General features: G+C 43.0%; 1 protein-coding gene across 1 annotated transcript in view; it reads right to left on the reverse strand.

The window, feature by feature from the left end:
- Positions 1 to 19,831, reverse strand: part of ascc3 (activating signal cointegrator 1 complex subunit 3) — a 218,877-nt gene that overhangs the window by 30,576 nt on the left and 168,470 nt on the right. Inside the window, exons 21-30 of the mRNA XM_030724721.1 lie at positions 18,316 to 18,541; positions 17,427 to 17,581; positions 14,287 to 14,385; positions 14,014 to 14,182; positions 5,908 to 6,128; positions 3,912 to 3,997; positions 3,168 to 3,334; positions 2,775 to 2,920; positions 1,713 to 1,833; positions 1,400 to 1,542 (exon numbers count right to left, since the gene is read on the reverse strand). Coding sequence (XP_030580581.1) covers positions 1,400 to 1,542; positions 1,713 to 1,833; positions 2,775 to 2,920; positions 3,168 to 3,334; positions 3,912 to 3,997; positions 5,908 to 6,128; positions 14,014 to 14,182; positions 14,287 to 14,385; positions 17,427 to 17,581; positions 18,316 to 18,541 — 1,533 coding nt within the window. The remainder of the gene's footprint in view (positions 1 to 1,399; positions 1,543 to 1,712; positions 1,834 to 2,774; positions 2,921 to 3,167; positions 3,335 to 3,911; positions 3,998 to 5,907; positions 6,129 to 14,013; positions 14,183 to 14,286; positions 14,386 to 17,426; positions 17,582 to 18,315; positions 18,542 to 19,831) is intronic.

Consider the following 19,831-nt stretch of genomic DNA (forward strand, 5'->3'; position numbering starts at 1 on the left):
TTAGATTAATAATGCCAATCAGGATAAACGTATTAGACGTAACAGAGACGGTGAGAATGGGCATCACGTCCTCCAGACCTCGACCCGTATCAAGCTGTAGAACAATGGTCCACAGAGCACTGCACAAGGTTTAGATGTATTTCATGCAGAGGATCTTTCACCATTGTGCTCAGAGGTTATTTCTCAGTGTCCATGAAGTCCAATTACATCCTCGAGGCCTGACTCAAATACACTCAGCCTGAACTGCAACATACTGGCCCAAGTTCATCAAGACTTGAATGATTCTACCACATACTTTCACATCACATCGTTATACCACACTACACAAAGCTGTAACTACAGTTTGCCTTGAGCATGCCACTATAGGAAAGTCCCATGAACTGCACTGTGCACCAATTTCACATTTTTTTCCTTTATGACGGTGATCATGGAGTAACTGGGCGATTATTTTTAGTTTGGTTGTTTTTATCATGCAAATTTATGGATGTAATCACGTTTCCAGAGTTTTCTCTAAGAATAAAACTGCTCTCATCCCTCAGGGGGTCTGTCCTGGCAACACGTTACACCAAACATATGAGCAACAGGCACTAAATATGGTTTCAAAAAACATCCTGACATAAAACTGTATTTGTCAAAACCTCTGACCTTGACACGCTGAGGTCACTATACAGCAGCCTGAACAGTGTCAACACCTGGACACAGTTTCTGCAGCTTTATTCAAGCCAAACACAGAAGCCTGTAATTGGTTCACAGAGCATGTATAATATAGCAGAACAAATCCTGCCATCTGCTGGTTCCCTATTAGAACACATTAAGTCTGTTGCTTAATGCTTTTTTAATTCTGAATCAGTTAAGTTTTGAGCAGCAGATGATAAAGCAAAGACACAGAGGCCATTCTGCACACCTTCAACTCATCCATCCGTGACTAAACAGCCTCTTCACCTTATCCAGCGCTGCAAAGAGCTCAGCTGCCAGTAAAACTGAGGCTGGCACAGTCAGCTCCCTGGAGCTCTGGAACAAGTTGCCTGATGAATTTCTTCATCTTTTTCACCTATTTTTGATGCTTAAATGTTAGACTGGTCCTCTTCTTTCTTTTTAGCTTTGTTTTAGCTGCTCTAATCATCTGTTTTGCTGCTTGAGTCTAAAAAATACAATTAAATTATAGGTTATTATATAAATTCTATTAATACTAGCATGTAAGCTATTAAATACGGTACACAGTGGATGACTAACGTAATGCGAAACATATGTAAACTATAGTAATGGGTCTTACATGTTCAAAAAAAAAGAAAAGAAATCTGGTGAGCTACACTCAGCGCTGTGCCTGAGAACAGCCTGTGTGAAACAGATGGAGCAGCGCTGCTGCAGCTCCTCCTGTCCACACACAGTGTCAGCAAACCTCTCTCTCATCCTGGTGCAGCCACTGCTTGGGGTTGTCCTCTGTAGCCAGGTAAGCGATGAGGTCCAGGGCAGTCAGGCGAGTTTGCCGTCGTGATGATACAAAAATCAGCACTGGCTTGGCCGGGGAGTGAGTGCGTATCGCTGCAGAGAGTCCAAAATAGTAGAGCAATTTTCATATACTGTATGATTTACTTTTAAAGAAGCTGGTCAAGGAATCTTATTAAACAAATGCTGCGTGAAAAGGCACCAACGTATCATATGTACACATGCTGGAGTGTAAAACATGTGTAGAGGTGAATGTTAAGGTGCACCTTGGAAGGTGGGCTTGTTCATGCTGGCCATGCGGGGGCAGTAGTGCTGTCCTGGGAAACCGTGGATGTGAACCTCTAGCGGGACTGGGCGCACAGATGGACGGAAGTTAAACAAACCCACCTGTTAGACAAAAGATGGGGAGAAGAAAGGGGAGAAGAAGAGAGATTTAATGTAAGCAGCTGGCAACGTGAAAGCCCATCTGGCTGCAATGTGACTGTCTGTCACTGTCACTGAGGCACAGAGCAGCAGCAGCAGCAGGCCACTGTGTTTACTGTGTGATAAGGTGTTACAGCCTGAACTAAAGTGAACTCAGTGTGTGTGATAGGATGCTGTAACGTGTGTGTGGCATTTTTTGCTGTTATTATACTGAGGGCTGCTGCATGTCTACAGATGTCTTAAAAGCCTGGATAATGGATTAGGCAGCTACAAATCTAGCAGCTCAGTCCCAGCAGCAGCCAAGCAGCCAGATTTATGAACGGCAGACACACAATCTAGTTGGCCAGCACTTCTCTCTACCGCTTTGAAAGCAGAGCAAGTGTGAAGCCACAGTATTTGAAGGGTGTCTGTGATTATTACAAGGACTGGCTAATATATTCGCTGGATTACCCACGGTAAGTAATCACTAAGATAATGCAGTCATTTTGTGAAGAAAGCATTGATAAACTGAATTTGGCCTCTGCTACAAGCCCCTTTAGGCAATAATGTGAAAGTACTGCATGGACTAGAAATCCTGTAGATATGTCAAATACTACAAGCCTTAAATGCATACCTCAGCTGTTTGAGTTACTGCTGTCACGGTAAAATTATTTAGCTGCAGCAGGTTGTGTTTAGCGCCGAGAAGCATCTCCTTTGATGCTGGAGGGTTTACGTGCTAACAGTGCTGCATGTGAAGGTTTTTATGTCACGTTTCAGAAATATGGCAACCGAGGCAAGTAAACACAGAAAGCAAAGGATACAAGCAATACTCTGGCAAGTGGCCCGACTGTATATGAAGACCCCAGAATGGCTCTTTTTGGTGTAAGGAATGATAAAAAGACTACTGTGTATTTTTGGCTGCTGACCTGTCCGATTCCCAGCCAGTCAGCAAGGTCTCGAGCATTGGCCAGAGCCGTGGACAGACCGACTACTCGAACACTCTTGGAAGTGTGAGAGGAGATAAAGTTGGTCCTGGACACAATGACTTCCAAGACCGGACCTCTGTCCTCACCTGGAAAGAGACACAATGGCAAATTCCAGTCAGAGAGCTGAGGTGACAGAGAGTTGTGTTCCAGTGTCTTCATGCTGGATTCATATTGTTTGGTTCTTTACACTTAATGAACTGTTTTGTGCACTATGAAGGAAATAAATGTAACAGCTAATCCAGCTCTTCTAAAGGGTGCAGGTAAAACAGCAGAGGCACCTGGCCCCGTTCCTGTCACACTGACTCCTCCTTCAGGTTTGTTGTGGACTCTTACCCAGCAGGTGGATCTCATCAATGATGAGGATGGCTACTTTCTGAACGTAGCTTCGGTTCTGCCAACTCCTGCTCACTCCATCCCACTTTTCTGGAGTGGTGACGATCAGGTCAGCCTGTGCTATGGCTCTCATGTCAGGAGTTACGTCACCCGTCAGCTCCACCACTCTTTACACACAGTAAGCAAGCAAGCACAAAGAAACAGTTTTTTGGTATCAACAGTACGTTTTCATATATATGGTGTCTATAGGAATAATCAACTTATATTTAAGACTTTTTAGACCTCGATGATACCATCTGAAATGAAATGAAAGCTAAAGTTGTGAAAGAAAAACATCTAAAGTAAAAATATTTTCCGTCTCAGTTCACACACTGAAATCGGCTCAGAATAAACAACAATGTAAAATCAAAGTATTTGGTGGAGTTCAAGAGCAGTGTCCAGATGAGTGTAGAGAAAACAGAAAGCAGTTTACTTCCTAAGTATTTCCATGCAGGTCAAATTACAAAGCCTGGCCTTAGTGGTGCCGTCACACCGTGTGATCTAAATGTGTGGATGGGCTGAACAAGTTCTCGCAGTGACCGCTCACTAAAAATGACCAAACTGAACTCAATGTAAAACAGTTCAGTGTTTGTTAAGGCTTCTTATTAGCACGTGTGTACGTGAAACACTTTGGGATATTTTTTTTAAACAGCAGCAGACAGAAGGCTTGTTTGTATCATCATGGTGTGAGTTTCCTTTTCTTACTTCTTTCCCAGTTTCTCTTCAATCCTGACCTTCCAGTCCTCGATCCGCTCCCTCACCAGGGCTTTCAAAGGGGCAATATACACCACCTAAACACATAGCAACAAATGAACAAGATCAATGATTTGAACAATATCACAATAGTCCCTACTATAGTAAATTCTCACTTCAAACATTCAACTTGGGCTGTCTTAACTTTATAATAAGGCCAAGGAAAATCATTGTATCCTGGTTTAATACATGAATGAAGTGAATATGAATGAGGTTATTTCTTGACTACAGAAAGGTTGGTGCCACAGAGGTTTTAGGCTCCATGCAAAGGAAAATCACTAAAAACTTTAGCAGTGTTTAAAAACAAACAAACCTTAAAGCCGTACTTGGGCCCAAACTTGTGATCATATTGTTAACAGGGACTGCTCCTGAAGAGCATGGTGGTGGTTACTGTATCCACAGAGGAAGTTTAACTGTGTCAGTGATTAACTGGTTGGTTTTGGAGCTTTGAATTATGTAACTGTCTTGTTAGTTGTTTGTTTTGCAGTGGAGGATGTGACAGGTTGTTGGTGGATGTTCAGTACCATTGGTTTTAAGATAAATCTAATTCACTATATACTTAGGTCTCAAATTTGGCTTTTGAGCGCTACAGCACACATCAATGAAATTATTCCTCATACAAGTCTCTATTAACAAAAGTCTCTGCATTTTCCTGTTAATTTGGGCACTTGATAAACAAAAATGTATTTTAGGCCTGAGGAAATTAACTTTTTTAACTGTTTAATAGAGTGCAGAACAAACATGAAGGCATCAAAACTATGCAGTAACACAGTGTTTCAAACCTGAATCTATTTTGCTTGGATTCCTCAGCGCAGCTACTATTCTACTTCCAACAGCTTTTCACACTTTCAGCCACCTCATCCAGGATAATGAGGTCATCATCTGAAACTGTGATGAACCTTGCCAAAAAAAGTACATTTTTTGCCTTCTTAATGTGTTTGAGAATGCCAGTTTTTATTTTGTTGAGCAGCAACTTCTATTGCACTGTTCTCCTACTCCCCTCAGTAAAGACAACAAAGGTCCCTCAGTATTTTCATGAAACTTTGTGAAAATGTGCTCAGTCCACTGTGATGAAACTGTAACGATAGTAAAAATACAATAACTACCCTTGAATGAGTAAATGTGCCCTAACTGTATTTAGTGCATGATCAGGGACTCACACCCACTCCAATGGCCACGAAACCTCATTTAAAATACACGATGTGAGTTGTACCATTATAGTTATATCACAGTTGTTTACCCAAAGTTTCAATGACTGACATTTGGACATAACTGAGGTGAGTCCAGTGATTACACTTCCTGAAGCTCTGATTGCTGCTGTTTCCCAAAGCGGTGCTCAGACTGTCCTTACTGAACACTGAAATACCAGTTATAAATCACCAGCAGATGATGTGCATCTAAAAACCTGCTCATTGTACTTAGGTTAGACTGATTAGCTCAAAACCTTTGCAACATGCATTTCTAGCTGTACAGATTCTAATCATTAAAGAAACAACATTTGCAACAGTTGTTAAAACAAAACAATTGAATTAAAACTGTTGCATTCGGTTTTTACCTCTCAGGACATCCCTTTTCCTTTACTTTTGGCCGTTCCTAAAAGTCCAAATTCACTCCGTACTAGGCTGTGGTACATTCAGCTCAGTTCACATGCACTTATTTATTCATTTGAATTGTAATTATGGTTCAAGGAAATGGTTTTATTTGTCAGGCTAAAATTATTGTACAAAACCATGAGGAGGTCAGTTGGAAAGTTTTGTTTTTACATTTGGCAGATTTTATATGGAACAACCTAATAGCTCCCCCCACAGGCACAACCAGGTTCTGGGTGCTACAAACCTGTGTAAACAGCATCATTTCTGACAGTTCTGCTTCTTACAGAGGACAGCAACAAGTTAGGACATTCCTTAAACATGTCCTTTTGGTACCCTCAGAGGGCGGTGAGTCTAACCTTGGAGGATGGACACTCGTTGAAGACCCGGAACATGGCTATCTCTGCTGCAATGGTTTTTCCAGAGCCTGTTGGTGCTCCCAGCAAGACATTGGTATCCGTGTGGTAGAGCGTGTGGAAGATCTGCGTCTGGATGGGGTTGAAGTGAGTGAACTTGTAAAGGCTCTCGTACTCCTGGTTACCCAGAGCAGTTACCGGCAATGGCTGAAGGTCCAGCAGCTCTGAGAGAGAAAAAGTCATGCAAAGCATCATGGGACAAGTGGTCTACAGTACAGATAAAACAGCTAATGGTTTAAAGGTGTAATGTGGCTCATGTTTAGATCTTCAAGTAATACACTTAAAGTACCAATACCCATACTTTGAAATTTATTGCATCAAATTCAAAATGATACAATTATTATTACAAATAACAGAAAGTAACAATGTGAGACTTTTACATAAGAGACAGTTTTAATGAGCATTTTTAAAAATCTGGAGATGTTGATGAAACGGTATAAAGTCTCCTGTGTGCAGCAGGTTCATCCCCAGTAGCAGGCCCGGATTAAGGTGGGTCTGGGCCCCGGGGCAAGGAGATTGCAAGGGCCCCCCCCCCCTCCCCCCCTCCCGCTCCGAGCCCATACCAACCCACCCCCCCCCGACACACACTCCCCTACAAAAGTCTCTTTCTGCTCTTCCTTCGTGCAACATCATCTACCAACTCATCAAAGTTCAGCTGTTGCACAAACTGTGATTCAATTGCAAGAAGTGAGAGGGAGTTCAGACGATTTTGGGTCATTTTCATCCTGAGCTCATTTTTTATTCGAGCCATTCTGGAGAATGACCGTTCCCCTTCACAGTTCGTAATTGGCAGAGTCAAGAACAGTCGAAGTGCGATGTAAAGACTTGGAAAAGTGGACGGCAAATCCAAATTTACCACGGTCTTTAGCATTGTATTTGGGCATCTTTGTTCTTTTGGAATGAATGATTTGAATTGAACAAGTTCATCTGCCAGGCTCATGGTTAGATCAGTGGGATATGCTGCAGCAAGTGCTTCGGCCCTTGAAGTGAGCTCACTGATTGACATATTATCAGGCATGAAAAGAACATGAAAAAGATTGGTCAAGTGTGTGTATGCAGTTAACCGATGGTCAAGACAGGACACAAGCTTGTCAATTAGAACATTGAACGTTTCAATTCGAAACTTTTCTTTTCCACCTAATTTAACATCTGGCTCTGCACTTTCATCAGCCATATGTTTGCGCTTCTTTGTGCGCTGGAGATCATGTCTGTAGTCTTGGGAGACTGAATCAGTAACACTTAAGGCTGATCTTTCAAAATGGGCAAAATTGTCTCTCTGTGCTGCCACAAAATCACAAAGAGAACTGAGAAGCTGTGTTGCCGTATTTATGTTGATGTTAGGCTTCTGTAACTGCAGGCTTGTGGCTTGGAACCGCTGCAGTATTGTATCCCAAAAGTATGCCATGACAGCTATCTCTAGGGTGTCCAGCTTGCCACAAAGTGCAGAGGCCTCACTTCTAGTGTCACGTTTCTCCTGTGGATCTTTGGAAATATTGTTCAGTGAATCTCTCAGTTGTGCATAATATTTCCACAGAGCATTTGTTGATTCAGCTCTTGCACTCCAGCGAGTGCCTGACAAGGACTTCAGTGTGAGTTTCACATTTGTATTTCTGAAAACCTTTCCCCACCTGTGTGTTGAAGAGGCACAAAATGTGTACAAAGATTGCAGGAAGTCAAAGAAACGCCCAGCTTCTGGGCTACTGTCAACAGCATTGACACCAACTAAATTCAATGAATGCGCAGCACAGGGGACATAACAAATCAATGGGTTTATGCGTTTCAGATGAGCTTGAACTCCATTGTACTTTCCTGACATATTACTTGCATTGTCGTAAGACTGGCCACGACAGTTACTTATGTCTAGGCCCAGGTTCTCCACCATTGCAACAACACACTCAGCCAAATTGCTCCCGCTATGATTCTCAATAGGCTCGAAACCCAGAAACCGCTCAACAATGTCTCCCCCAGCTTCGACAAATCTGAAAATAAAAGTGAGTTGGTCCACATGTGCAAGATCGGGAGTGGAGTCAACGATAACAGAAAAGTATTTGGCCTCTTTTATCTCACTGATAATCGCTTCCTTTGTTCTTTCTCCCATTAAGTGGATAAATTCCCCACAGATTGTGGATGAGAGATAGGACACAGAGCCTTTGCCCTTGCCTCCAAACCTTTGGAGATGGTCAGCTAGAAAAGGGTCAAATTTGGCCAACAGTTCGATAATGCCTAAGAAATTACCATTGTGAGGTGATCCAAACTGCTCGTCATCTCCCCTGAACGCAAGGCCCCTCTCTCCCAAAAACTGAATTACAGCAACAACTCTTCTCAAAACGTCCCGCCAGTATTGCCTTTCTGCATCAATTTGTTTCATAAGATCAGAATCAATTCTTCCTGTGTCTTTGGAACGACTGTGTAATGCTAACATGCAAGCCCTATGCTCCTCATTCCTCTCATGCTCACCGATACGCTCAGAATGTTTCCAATCAGAAAACCCATTGACAAATGCATTGCACTTACTTGAGAACAGTTTGCAAGCAAAACAATAAATGCAACCAGAGGAAGGTGAGTAAAGGAGCCACTGCCTTTCCACAGACATTAGGTAGACAGCATTTGACTAAGGAATTTGTGAAACTCCTAGTGCCACCCCCCATGGTCATATCTCTAATTGAGGCAGGGTACTTTTCACTCCGATTTTGAAAAGCAACTGCTCCTCTACTAACCAGAATCGACTTAGCCTGTTCAGTAATGGCATTTGGCCACAAAGCAGGGTCATTAACGGTTTCACACCAGGAGTTTGAGGTCCTAGCTGCTAATGGGATACTGGTCTCAGTGTACTCCTCCTGGTCTGACAGTGAGTCTGCTGTTGTAAGAGTACACGAGTCTGGAATGGCTGTGGTATTTGAGCATGAAGCAGAAGATCCATGACTGGAGATGGTGTCCCCAGCTTCTGGGTGGAAACTGAGCTCTGTGTGTGGCCCTGAAGCCTGAGCCTGAGAGGCCAGGTCTACACCGGATTGGATCTGTGTGGGCTCCGGCATGATCAAATCAGTGGTGCTCTCTACACTGCTGCAACTCGGACCACTGATGACATTATCAACATTGGTATCAACATTGGAATCCTTTGGCTTATCAAAAAAGCCAGAAATCGAAGGCACATTTTTTAAGAAGTCAGCCTGTTTTGCCTCTCTGTTTTTTTTGGCTCTTCGCTTTGAAGCGCCACTTTTTTGTTTGCAATCCATAGGCCTACTATTAATGACAGCTGCAAAAAAAAAAACCAAAAAAAAAACAAGACAAACAAAAAACCAAGTCGCCACTGGCTCTGTGAAAAGTCACTTGATGACAACACAATATATGATTAAGGGCAGAAGCTAGATAAAGGTAATATCTCAACCGTGTAAGACTTCCTAAGACAGAACAGAATATGATGAAATGATTAAAATGGGAAAAAGTCGCTTATCAGCTTTTTAGTTATTAAAGATGGCCAAAAGTTGCAGTGTGAAGCTTAAAGGCAGAAAGTAGCTGTTGTTTACATATCAAAACTAATAGGCAATGTCGCTAAATTCACTAAATGAAGTTGCCAGAGAATGGCCAAATACAATACAACACTCCTTAAAGTTCGGAAGGTGTTATATTTAAACACGAAATACACTAGCCTTTTAAGGTAGGCTTTTAACCTTTAAAGGTGTAATGTGATATGCGTATAATGTGATATAGTATAATGTGATATAGTACACAATAATAAAATATAAATGTATACAAGCCTTTAAAAAGGCTGTTGAATATTAAACTACATATGATGATATAGTATGATATAATATAATATAAATGTATACAAGCCTTTAAAAAGGCTGTTGAATATTAAACTATACGTATAATGATATAGTATAGCTTAATATAATGATACAAATGAATGCAAGCCTTTAAAAAGGCTGTTGATTATTACAACTAAACAAGTGATGCTGCACAGGTTGAATGCAAAGCAATTTGTCAAGCAGTAAGCCAAGGTCAAGTTCTGAGTGAACAGAAGTGATGCAGGGGGTTATATATATAGAGACAGAGCCAAAGTCTCCGCCCCTTCTTTCAGTCCACTACTTGTGGCCAATTCAGCGACTTTTGATGGTCCCTGGCGACTAAAAATGTCGTGTAGCGCCTTTGGCAACTTTTTGGTCAGCTGATGACTCAACTCATCTTTTCAGTGGCATTGTCCGTTGATTCTCGCTATCCCGACATGCCGCTATTCCGACAACTAATGTAATAAATATTTGCCTTTACTGACGGTTAGGGTTAGGAATAGTTTTAGGGTAAGGCATATGCCTTTATTGACGGTTAAGGTTAGGAATAGTTTTGGGTTAGGCACATTTAATTAAACAGTGTGTCAGTAATAAACAAAACCAAAACATACCGCTATGCCGACAATAGAAATCAATGGCAATAGCGACATGCACCCGGCATAGTCATTGTTTTTCAGCATAAATGTAACTCTGTGCTGCTATCAGAAGTGTTTCTCATGGTGAAATAGTGCTGCAGATTAGCTCTAATCTTTAAAAATTGCTAGCATTGCCCTTTTGCATTATGAACGCAGCCATGCATGCACGTTTTCTAGAGATGAGCATTGTGTATGACGCTTTGCCGTCATATGTCACGTCATGACGTCATCTGGCGATTTTTCAGAGAGCCAATAGTGACTTTCTGTGATTTCCACAGGAAAATCCATATTGGACATCCAAATTTGTTCATATGGACATATGCAAGCGAAATCTGCAAAGTTGAGAGGTACAAAACCTTGTGTTCTTAAGGTGAATATCTACTGGTGTATTACTCTCCCCGAAGAGAACTAATAGGTTATAATGACAAGTGAATCACCATGTCATTTTGTGTGCAAACAATATTGTGCAGGAGCGAAATCACTTCCCACAGAATATAGATACAAGTTCTGCTAGCTCTCTACTGGGGCCAGCGTTAGGCCCAGGATATTCGGTGGTCACAAAGCGACAGTGTTGCTAGGTCTAGTAACTTGTGCGCATCTCTAGCGATAAAAGAAACCATCTATTGACTTTGGCGATTTTAAGGCGAATCTGGCTACTTGTCTTTTAAGTGACAAAAGCATTATTTTTCAACACAACTGTAGCCCTGCGTCAGAAGCCATTCTAATGGAGAAATAGGGCAGCAGATTAGCTCTGATCTGTAAAAAGCTGCTAGCACTGCCTTGGTTAGCAATACCTATTCCGACATCCCGCTATGTCGACATGTCGCTATTCCGACACTTCTTCACTGATGGTTAAGGTTAGGAATAGTTTTGGGTTAGGCACATATCGCTATGCCGACAATAGACATCAATTGTCGGCATAGCAGCATGTCGCAATAGAGACATGAATCCCACTGCCTTCTTGTAGGATAGTCGTAGCCGTGCACCCGTTATAACGCTGTGACATTATACATAATGTCATGACTTTATCTGGCGACTTCTAGCGACTTTTGAGAGAGTCAATAACAACTTTCTGTGATTTTCTTAACAATACTGAGTCCACTGGAAAATCGACATTGGAAATCCAAATTTGTTCACTGAAAAAATACAGTTGCTCTTTCAATGACATAAGTACAATATAATTTATTCCAATACAGTTATAATATTATGTAAATGTCTATGAGCTTTTAAACAAATTGTTGGTGGCTAAATCTGATATGTGAGATATTAATAAAATAATATTGATAGAAGTTTCGATAAATGGATTTAAGAATATTAGATTCAATTTTCACTTAACTGTGGGACATATGGAAGCGTAATCTACAAAGTGAAGTGGTACAAAACCTGGTGTTCCGAAGGTGAATGTCTACTTGTCTATTACTCTCCCCGAAGACAACTAATAGGTATCATGACAAGTGAATCACCATCGAAATCACTTCCCACAGAAAATAGATACAAGTTCTACTAGCTCTCTACTGGGGCCAGCTTTAGGCCCAGGATACGTTGTGGTCACGAAGCAGGTGTTGTCAATTGAGAAACTTTGCCGTTAGATTTAGTGACTTGTGGGGGTTACACCTCTCCATTACGAAACCCCGCTACTCCGAAACCCGAAACCGGGGGTGCATATCCCTACCCCCTTACCCTAACCCTAACCCCGTTCGGAGTGGCGGGGTTTTGGAAAGGAAAAACGTCCGCACTTGTGGGCGTCCCTAGCGACAAAAAAACATTTAGCAACTTTCGCAACCTTTTGGTGAATCTGGCTGCTCGTCTTTAAAGTGACAAAAATCATTGTTCTCAACATAACTGTAGCTTTGCGCCGCTGTCAGAAGCATTTCTAACGGTGAATCAGTGCTGCAGATTAGCTCTGATCTGTAAAAATCCGCTAGCACTGTCTTCTTCTACTACAGACATAACCGTCCCCACATGTTTTCTAGAGATTGGCATTGCGTGCATGGTGCTGTGACATCATACGTAATGTCATGATGTCATCTGGTGACTTTAAGCGACTTTTCAGAGAGCCAATTGCGACTTTCTGTGATTTTTAGCAGGACTGAGTCCACTGGAAAATCCATATTGGTTTTTCTCTTACAATGGCTGCCGTTCCTCATGGCCCAGGGATCCTCTGGTTGTCGTCCCCCATGCCCCAGGGGCCCTCTGGTTGCCATATTCTGTGGCCCAGGGGCCCTCTGGTTTTCGTACTGCATGGCCCAGGGACCATCTGGTTGCCATATCCTGTAGCCCAGGGGCCCTTTGATTGCTGTCCCCCTAGGCGCTCTAGTCGCCGTACTGCATAGCCCAGGGGCCCTTTGATTGCCGTTTCCTGTGGCCCAGGGGCCCTATGGTTGCCATATCCCGTGGCTCAGGGGCCCTTTGATAGCCGTCCCCCGTGGCCCAGGGGCCCTCTGGTTGCCATATCCCGTGGTTCAGAGGCCCTTTGCCATCCCCCGTGGCCCAGGGGCCCTCTGATTGCCGTCCTCCGTGGCCTAGGGGCCCTCTGGTTGCTGTACGACATGGCCCAGGGGCCCTCTGGTTCCTATGTCCTGTGGCCGAGGGCCCTCTGACTGCTGTCACTCCCCCCAGCCCATTTCAGTTAACCCTTATAGACTAAAGAAGTACAACTAAAGAAGATCCTAGAATAGAGGGCTCTATCGCAATCAGCATCGACATCGGTATCTGGATTGTTGCTGGGCCCCCCCTGGGCCCCCTGGATCCATGGGCCCCGGGGCGCCAGCCCCACTCGCCCGGTCGGTAATACGGCCCTGCCCAGTAGCTAATGTTGTAACTGTTTCTGCCCTCACTAAGAGAAACTGTGGATAGAAATATTATCCTGGTTCCTTTCTCACAAACTAGAGGAGTAAATGAGTCAGGTATGAGAAAAGTAAATGCTTTGGTTCTGCAGTGTACTTGGTCCAGTTCTAGTCAGACAGTCAAAGCACTGAGAGCTTGTTATATTACAAATGTACTGAGGAAGAAATGGACCCTCCTGCTGCCCATGTCCATGCCAAGCTGCTGTGGTAAGGATACGTGTTTATGTGGCTAAAGTAGACAAAACCAGGCCAGAGGACGTACAGCTCTACAACACTGATTACAGACTGAGTAGGTAGAGTGGGTCACCTAATAATCAGAAGCTCAGCTGATCAGTGTCCAGTCTGCATGTCTAAGTGGTTTTTTTGGCATACTTCAACTGCAGCCCAACTTCTAGGCTGTATCTAACATAATTGATGTGGCACAAGCAGATTGTCTACTAATCAGAAGGTTAGAGCTTCGATCCTAGCAATGCCAAACTGAACCCCAAACTGCCCCAATTCATAAGCAAGTGTGATAGTTAAAAAGTGCTTAAAAGGCACTGAAAAAATGCTGTATGAATGTGTATGTGAATGGGTGAATATGCCTTGTATTCAAACTGTTCTAAGTACCAGTCCACTTCAGATTGGACTACAATAAACAGACTAACTGAATAACAATGAAGAAATCATGGGTGGTACTGTGGCAGGTACTGTGGCAGACTTAGCACTTTCAGGATTTTAAGTTCAGGTCAAGTAAAATTCTTTCTGTTACGACAGGAATGTGTGTTTGTGTGTGTATACCAGTGTGTGGTGGATGTCTCTCTGGTAAGATGAGGTTCTGGAAGTTGATAACGCAGACAGCCTCAGCACCAAGCCATCGATCAGAGACTGCCTTGATGTAGTACTGGGAGGGCAATGGCTCAAAAATGGGAATGGTGAATACTATGTGCTGAGGCTCTCCTGTCACTACCTGAAGAGAAACCCACCCAGAAAGTGAAAACACAGATCAATCTCATTATGTGTTCTTTATGAAACACTGTATATTTTAGCTAAGGTCCAAGACTCAAAACAAACCTGTTTCTTCTGCAGGAGGAAGTGCTCAGAGTGGTAGATGTGATCATTTATGGGATCTTCCACCCATAACCACCATGGCTCACCCACTGATCCATGGACCTGAACCGTAGAGAGAAAAACTTTCAAGCACACTGTCTTTTCAGCAGCTGACAACTAATTTTGGCTCCCTATCTCACCCCAAGGTCAGTCCCACAAACAAATCTGAAAAAAGCCCAAGAGCTACAGTATGTTAAATGTTAAAGCTCATGACAGTAAAATTAGAAAAAGACTGAACAAGTATAGGTTTGTTTGGAAGGGTTGCCACAAGAAAGCCTCGTCTTTCTTTAATGAAACAAAAAGAAAAACATGTCACCACTGCATTTGAACAAATTGTAAGATGTCTGAAAAATGTCCTCTCAGACCAAAGTGGAGATCTTTGACCTACAATTAAATATATGAGCCAAATATATATATATATATATATATATATATATATATATATATATACATACAAATCTGTTCCGGTAGTTAATTCTCAGCCCGATGCGACGGTCCTCAGCAAGGCGCAGCACTGGGTGATCAGGCGCTAACTAGAGCCCTAGAATATTTAATGATGGTCACAGCACCACCTAGTGGGAACAGGTAATGTCACGTTTTGAGGTGTCACGTTTTTGGTGTTGTGTACTTTTGAAAACTGTGGGTTTTCATTAAAGGGCGTTACCCAGGCGGCATGGTGAATTTCGATGTTTTGCCATGAAGCACGGTGTAACTCAAAGGCACACTGTCCAATCTGCACCAGACTTCACTGGCTTGATATCAGTCCTGCCCGCAACACACTGATATGTATATGGTCAGTGATATACGACCTCTCTGTTGAGGTCAGGGAAGTGCTTTTGCTCCCTGAAGGCTAACACAGAGAGGAGGAGCTTCTTTCCACAGACCCTGAATCAGGACAGCTCATGGACTTCACCCCACACACAGACACTACTCATCATTCACTGACTCTCCCACTGACCCTGACAATCATGTCGCACTATTTGCACTGCATTATTTGCACTGGACTATTTGGTTTGATTAGTGCACCAACACCTTGTGAGAACAGTGCCATGCTTTATACTTTGATGTACTACCCCTACAGTATCAGGCTAACTGCAGCCAGCTCAAAAGTGGTCTGTATAAACTTCAGAACTTGCTTCAGTGTGAAAATTGTGAGTTTTCATTTAATGGTGCACCATAGAGGTACGGCAATTTGCCATGAAACAGGAAGCGAGTGTTGATGGGCTTGGAAAGCTTTAAAAGTTTGGCACACAGGCCTAAAATGATGAAGGCTTTCGTGTTTTATCCCTCTGATCACTGAAAATGGCAAAATGGTTCCACAGCGCCACCTACAATATTTAAAAAAAAAATTAAAAAGCAGGCCGGTGGAACATTATATCTATCTAAAATTTTGCAACCTTATGTAATGTCCTGAGATATGCAAAAAACTCTTGGGGTCATACCTGAAACCCAACAGGAAGTGAGCTATTTTGAAAGTAAGGTGTAATTTTGACAGCATTTTTTGGCATTTTCAGGCCTTATATTTTAACAAACTCCTCCTACAGTTTTCATTAGAAACACACGCTCATATTTTTCTTCTTTGGTGAGTTCAATCTAAAGACCTCAGTGATGTTAAATTGCCTATGGCAGCAGGAAATCAGCAGTAGGTTGCTAATCATCATCCCACGAGCATGAAATTTTCATTGTTGGGTCTGCGTTTATATACGCCAGCATAACGTAATTAGTGGGCCCTTGCCAACACCACCTAGTGGACATAGGAGACGTTCAGTAGCTGAATGACACAACACCTGAGTAGCTTCCCTGGCTAAAAACATCCATGTGAGCCTGTGACACTCCTCACCATGAGCATGCATTAACCATAGCACGGCTCACCCGCGGCATGCCTCAACGTACACCCGGGTGCAAGGGCCCTCTCATCGCTACTGGAAGCTTTCATTTTAATTTCTTTCCGATCAAGTCCAGACTGCACTTAGCCTCCATCTAGTTTGGATCTTAAAAAAAGGTCAAACCAGTCCAGACCCGTTTGGACTCCTTTAACGGTCATGTTACTGGGGAAGGTTCCACGTCTGGTAAGAAAGAGGGAGGAGTTTTGTCTGATGTTTAAAGGACGTGTTGATTTTAAGCAATCAGGAGAAGATATATTCTCTAAATATATCTACATTTATTTTCCCACTGTTATCTTATTACCATTGTCTATGAACATTACCCTGAGCACAGCTGTAAATTGATTTTTAATACTTAATTAGTATGTAATTTTTATTTACTAATGTGGGAGGAGCTACTGAATATATAGGCAGGAGTTGCAGCTCTTCTCAAAGAACATTATGTTTCAGGCCACGGTGGTGAGCAGGACACAGCACTGCCAAGAACACTACTGAAATGGGGTATAGACTGGTGCATTTCCTCAGTAATTTCATTTAGTTTTGGATCATCATCTTTCAGTGGATCCCCAGCAATGCAGACTGGTTTTGGGATGGTGAACGTCACCTTGCTGGCACAGATGGAACCTGGATGGTGGAAAACTACCAAACAGATATACCGTACTTGGATTTTCCTCACATAGCAAGGGTTCTGCATCCAAACTCCTGGAGAAGGGCTGGACTCTCCTTTTTCTAAGTGGCCCGTCATGTGAATTGCCAGACAGGTGTGACTGAGCGCTGCCATTATGGAGCTTTCCCCAGAGTCACGGAAAGTAAGGCTCTGACTGTTGTCTGTGGATATGCACCAAACAGCACTTCAGAATACCCATGTGGCTTGGGGAGCAGGGCATCAGGAATACCCTTGCTTAGCCTGCTTGCACCGTGGGCTGACTTTGCAGAATAAAATGGATAAGTGGATGGATGGATCTTTAAGTTAGTAAACTGTTGATCTGTTTAAAAGCCTGTTGTTTCTGCCTCCATTGCTCAGCCATCCCTCACATCTAATTATTCAAAGGTTTTTCAGAAAATATGTCTTTATGTGTTGGAAAATGTGTCACTCTGACAGATGTATTAACAGTCTTTGGACTGTCACACTGTATCTAAGTTTGGCACTCAAGCTATTTCAAACACAAGAATAAGTAGTCAGCACTACTAGAATTAAATCTAATTGCATTTGTTGTTTACCTGGTCATTCCAGCGAAAATCAGGTGTGATGACGAGACGAACACGCAGGACGGTGCGTGTGATTGGCTGGATGGTGGCCTCCATGGTGATCGAGGGTATCTGGTGAGCACACTGTTTGACTGTCATCCCGATGTTGACATGGCGTAGCATGTGACCTGGAAACAATACAATTAGCATTAATGTGTTTCTAAAAACAAGCATTTGATGGTGTGCATACATTTTCTACTTTTCCAGTATGGTGCACAGTACATTTCTAGGCACAGTACCAGATGATTTTTTTGAACCTACCTATCCCAGTGTATCTCTTTCTGTTTTCCTGCTAAAATGGCTGCATGACCTCAGACACCTGTCCCCCCTGTTTGTCTCTATGTTTGTATTTCTTGGATGGGTGGTCTGTTAACTGTAATTTCCCCATTGTGGGACTAATAAAGGTATTTGTATTCAAACTAATCTTCAAATAACAGACTGGGTTAGCTTAGATTAACTAGCTTCAGTGTATTATATATTTTTTCCTCAACCAAATTATGTCACAAGCGCCACTCTGAGCGTCTCAGTTCTTCTTCTACTCAAAAATAGTGCTTTTATTAATCACTTTAACTTTTCTCTTCTCTAAATAACTTTTAAGCTGGGGTTAATAAAAACATTTTCAAGAGTCATTTTACATTATGATCCCATAAGGAGAAGGTGGGATTAGACCCATGGATCCACTGGCAGGATTTAATGTGGAAAATGTGTGTTGGTTTAACAAAATATGGCAAATGAGAACTGAGTGCAGTGATAATGACGTGTGGCATACTAAGCTTTTAAAAGGCCTCTGCCACTACATGAGAATTTACAGCATATTTAGACAGCATCAATACAAATATATACACACGGGAACTGCATTTACCAATATCGTCCTTCCTCATTTCCTTAAGTTTGTCCACAGTTAGGTTCTTTTCCTCTAAGCGGTTCAGTACAACATGGCTCAGGTTGGGGAACTGGCGGAGAGGGTGGGCAAAGTCCCATAATCGCTTGTCGATCACCTTGCAGAGGGTGAGCAGTCGGTAGGTCATGGCTGGCCACCGCTTCCTCAAAGCAATCTCAAACAAAGCCCTCACAATCCGAGCAGCATTCTGTGAGGAGGAGTAACGGCAGGAGAAACATGAATGATTTACACATATTACAAGTTTGTACACTAAACTGTACAGCGTGAATAAAGTAAGTGAAAGACCTCCACTCTTTGTAGAAAAAGAAAGGTACCTTGCTGCAGCTGTCGGATATATTATACTGTATTTAGGATAACTAATCACGTGTGATCAAGAGGAGGTTCAGATGTGCAGGTTGGACACAGCTGCTCACTGATGGATTGTCCAGAGGTCAGGTGGTAGTGTTATTTGATGACAAACTGTTGAAATCTGGTCAGGCTGATTTAGTCAGCTGATATTGTCATATGACTGTGTGGTGAATGCACTGTGGTGGGGGAACCACTGAAATCTGGCTATATTCTGTTTAAGAACCAGGTGAGAATGGGAAAACCTGGGTCTAGGGCAGATCAGGTGCACCCAATAATTCCACTACCTCCCCAGTTGTTAAAAGTAAAACTAAAAAGTAAAACAGTTGCAGAGGTGTGTCAACCAAGACAGCCATAAAACATCCAGAGCCTTTAGAAACTCAGGGCGAATCTCATACACCCCAGGGGCCCTGACACCAAGGAGTTTTTTTTAACCACCTCAGGGACCTCACCCTGAGGTGAATCGTCCCCCACGTCCCCAGAGTCTGTTTCCACTACAGAAGATGTGACAGTGGGATTAAGGAGGTTCTCAAAGTATTCCTTCCATTTCCTGACTATAAGCCTCAGTTGAAGTCAGCAGCGCCCCACCAGCACTGTATACCATGTGAGTAGAGCACTGCTTTCCTCTCCTGAGTTGCCTGACGGTTTGCCAAAATTGCTTCGAGGCAGTCCGAAAGTCTTTTTCCATGGCCTCACCAAACTCCTTCATATCCAAGTGTTTGCTTCGGCCACCACCCAAGCCACATTCCACTTGGCCTGCCGATACCCGTCAGTTGCCTCAGGAGTCCCAAAGGATAACCAAGCTGATTGGACTCCTTCTTCAGCTTGATGGCTCTCTTCACCTCCGATGACCACCATCTGGTTCTGGGATTACCACCATGACAGGCACTAACCACCTTGTGGCCGCAGATCTGAGCAGTGACTTCAACAATGGAGGTGCAGAACATGGTACTCGGACTCAATGTCCTCAGCCTCCCTCGGAATGCTGTTGAAGTTCTGCCGGAGGTGGGAGCTGAAGATCTCGTGGACTGGGGCCTCTACCAGGCATTCACAGCACACCCTCACTATACATTTAGGTGTGCCAGGTCTGTCCAGCATCCTCCCCCGCCACCTGATCCAACTCACTACCAGG

This window comes from Archocentrus centrarchus, unplaced genomic scaffold (genome assembly GCF_007364275.1).
Source record: "Archocentrus centrarchus isolate MPI-CPG fArcCen1 unplaced genomic scaffold, fArcCen1 scaffold_40_ctg1, whole genome shotgun sequence".
NCBI classification, from domain to species: Eukaryota; Metazoa; Chordata; class Actinopteri; order Cichliformes; family Cichlidae; genus Archocentrus; species Archocentrus centrarchus.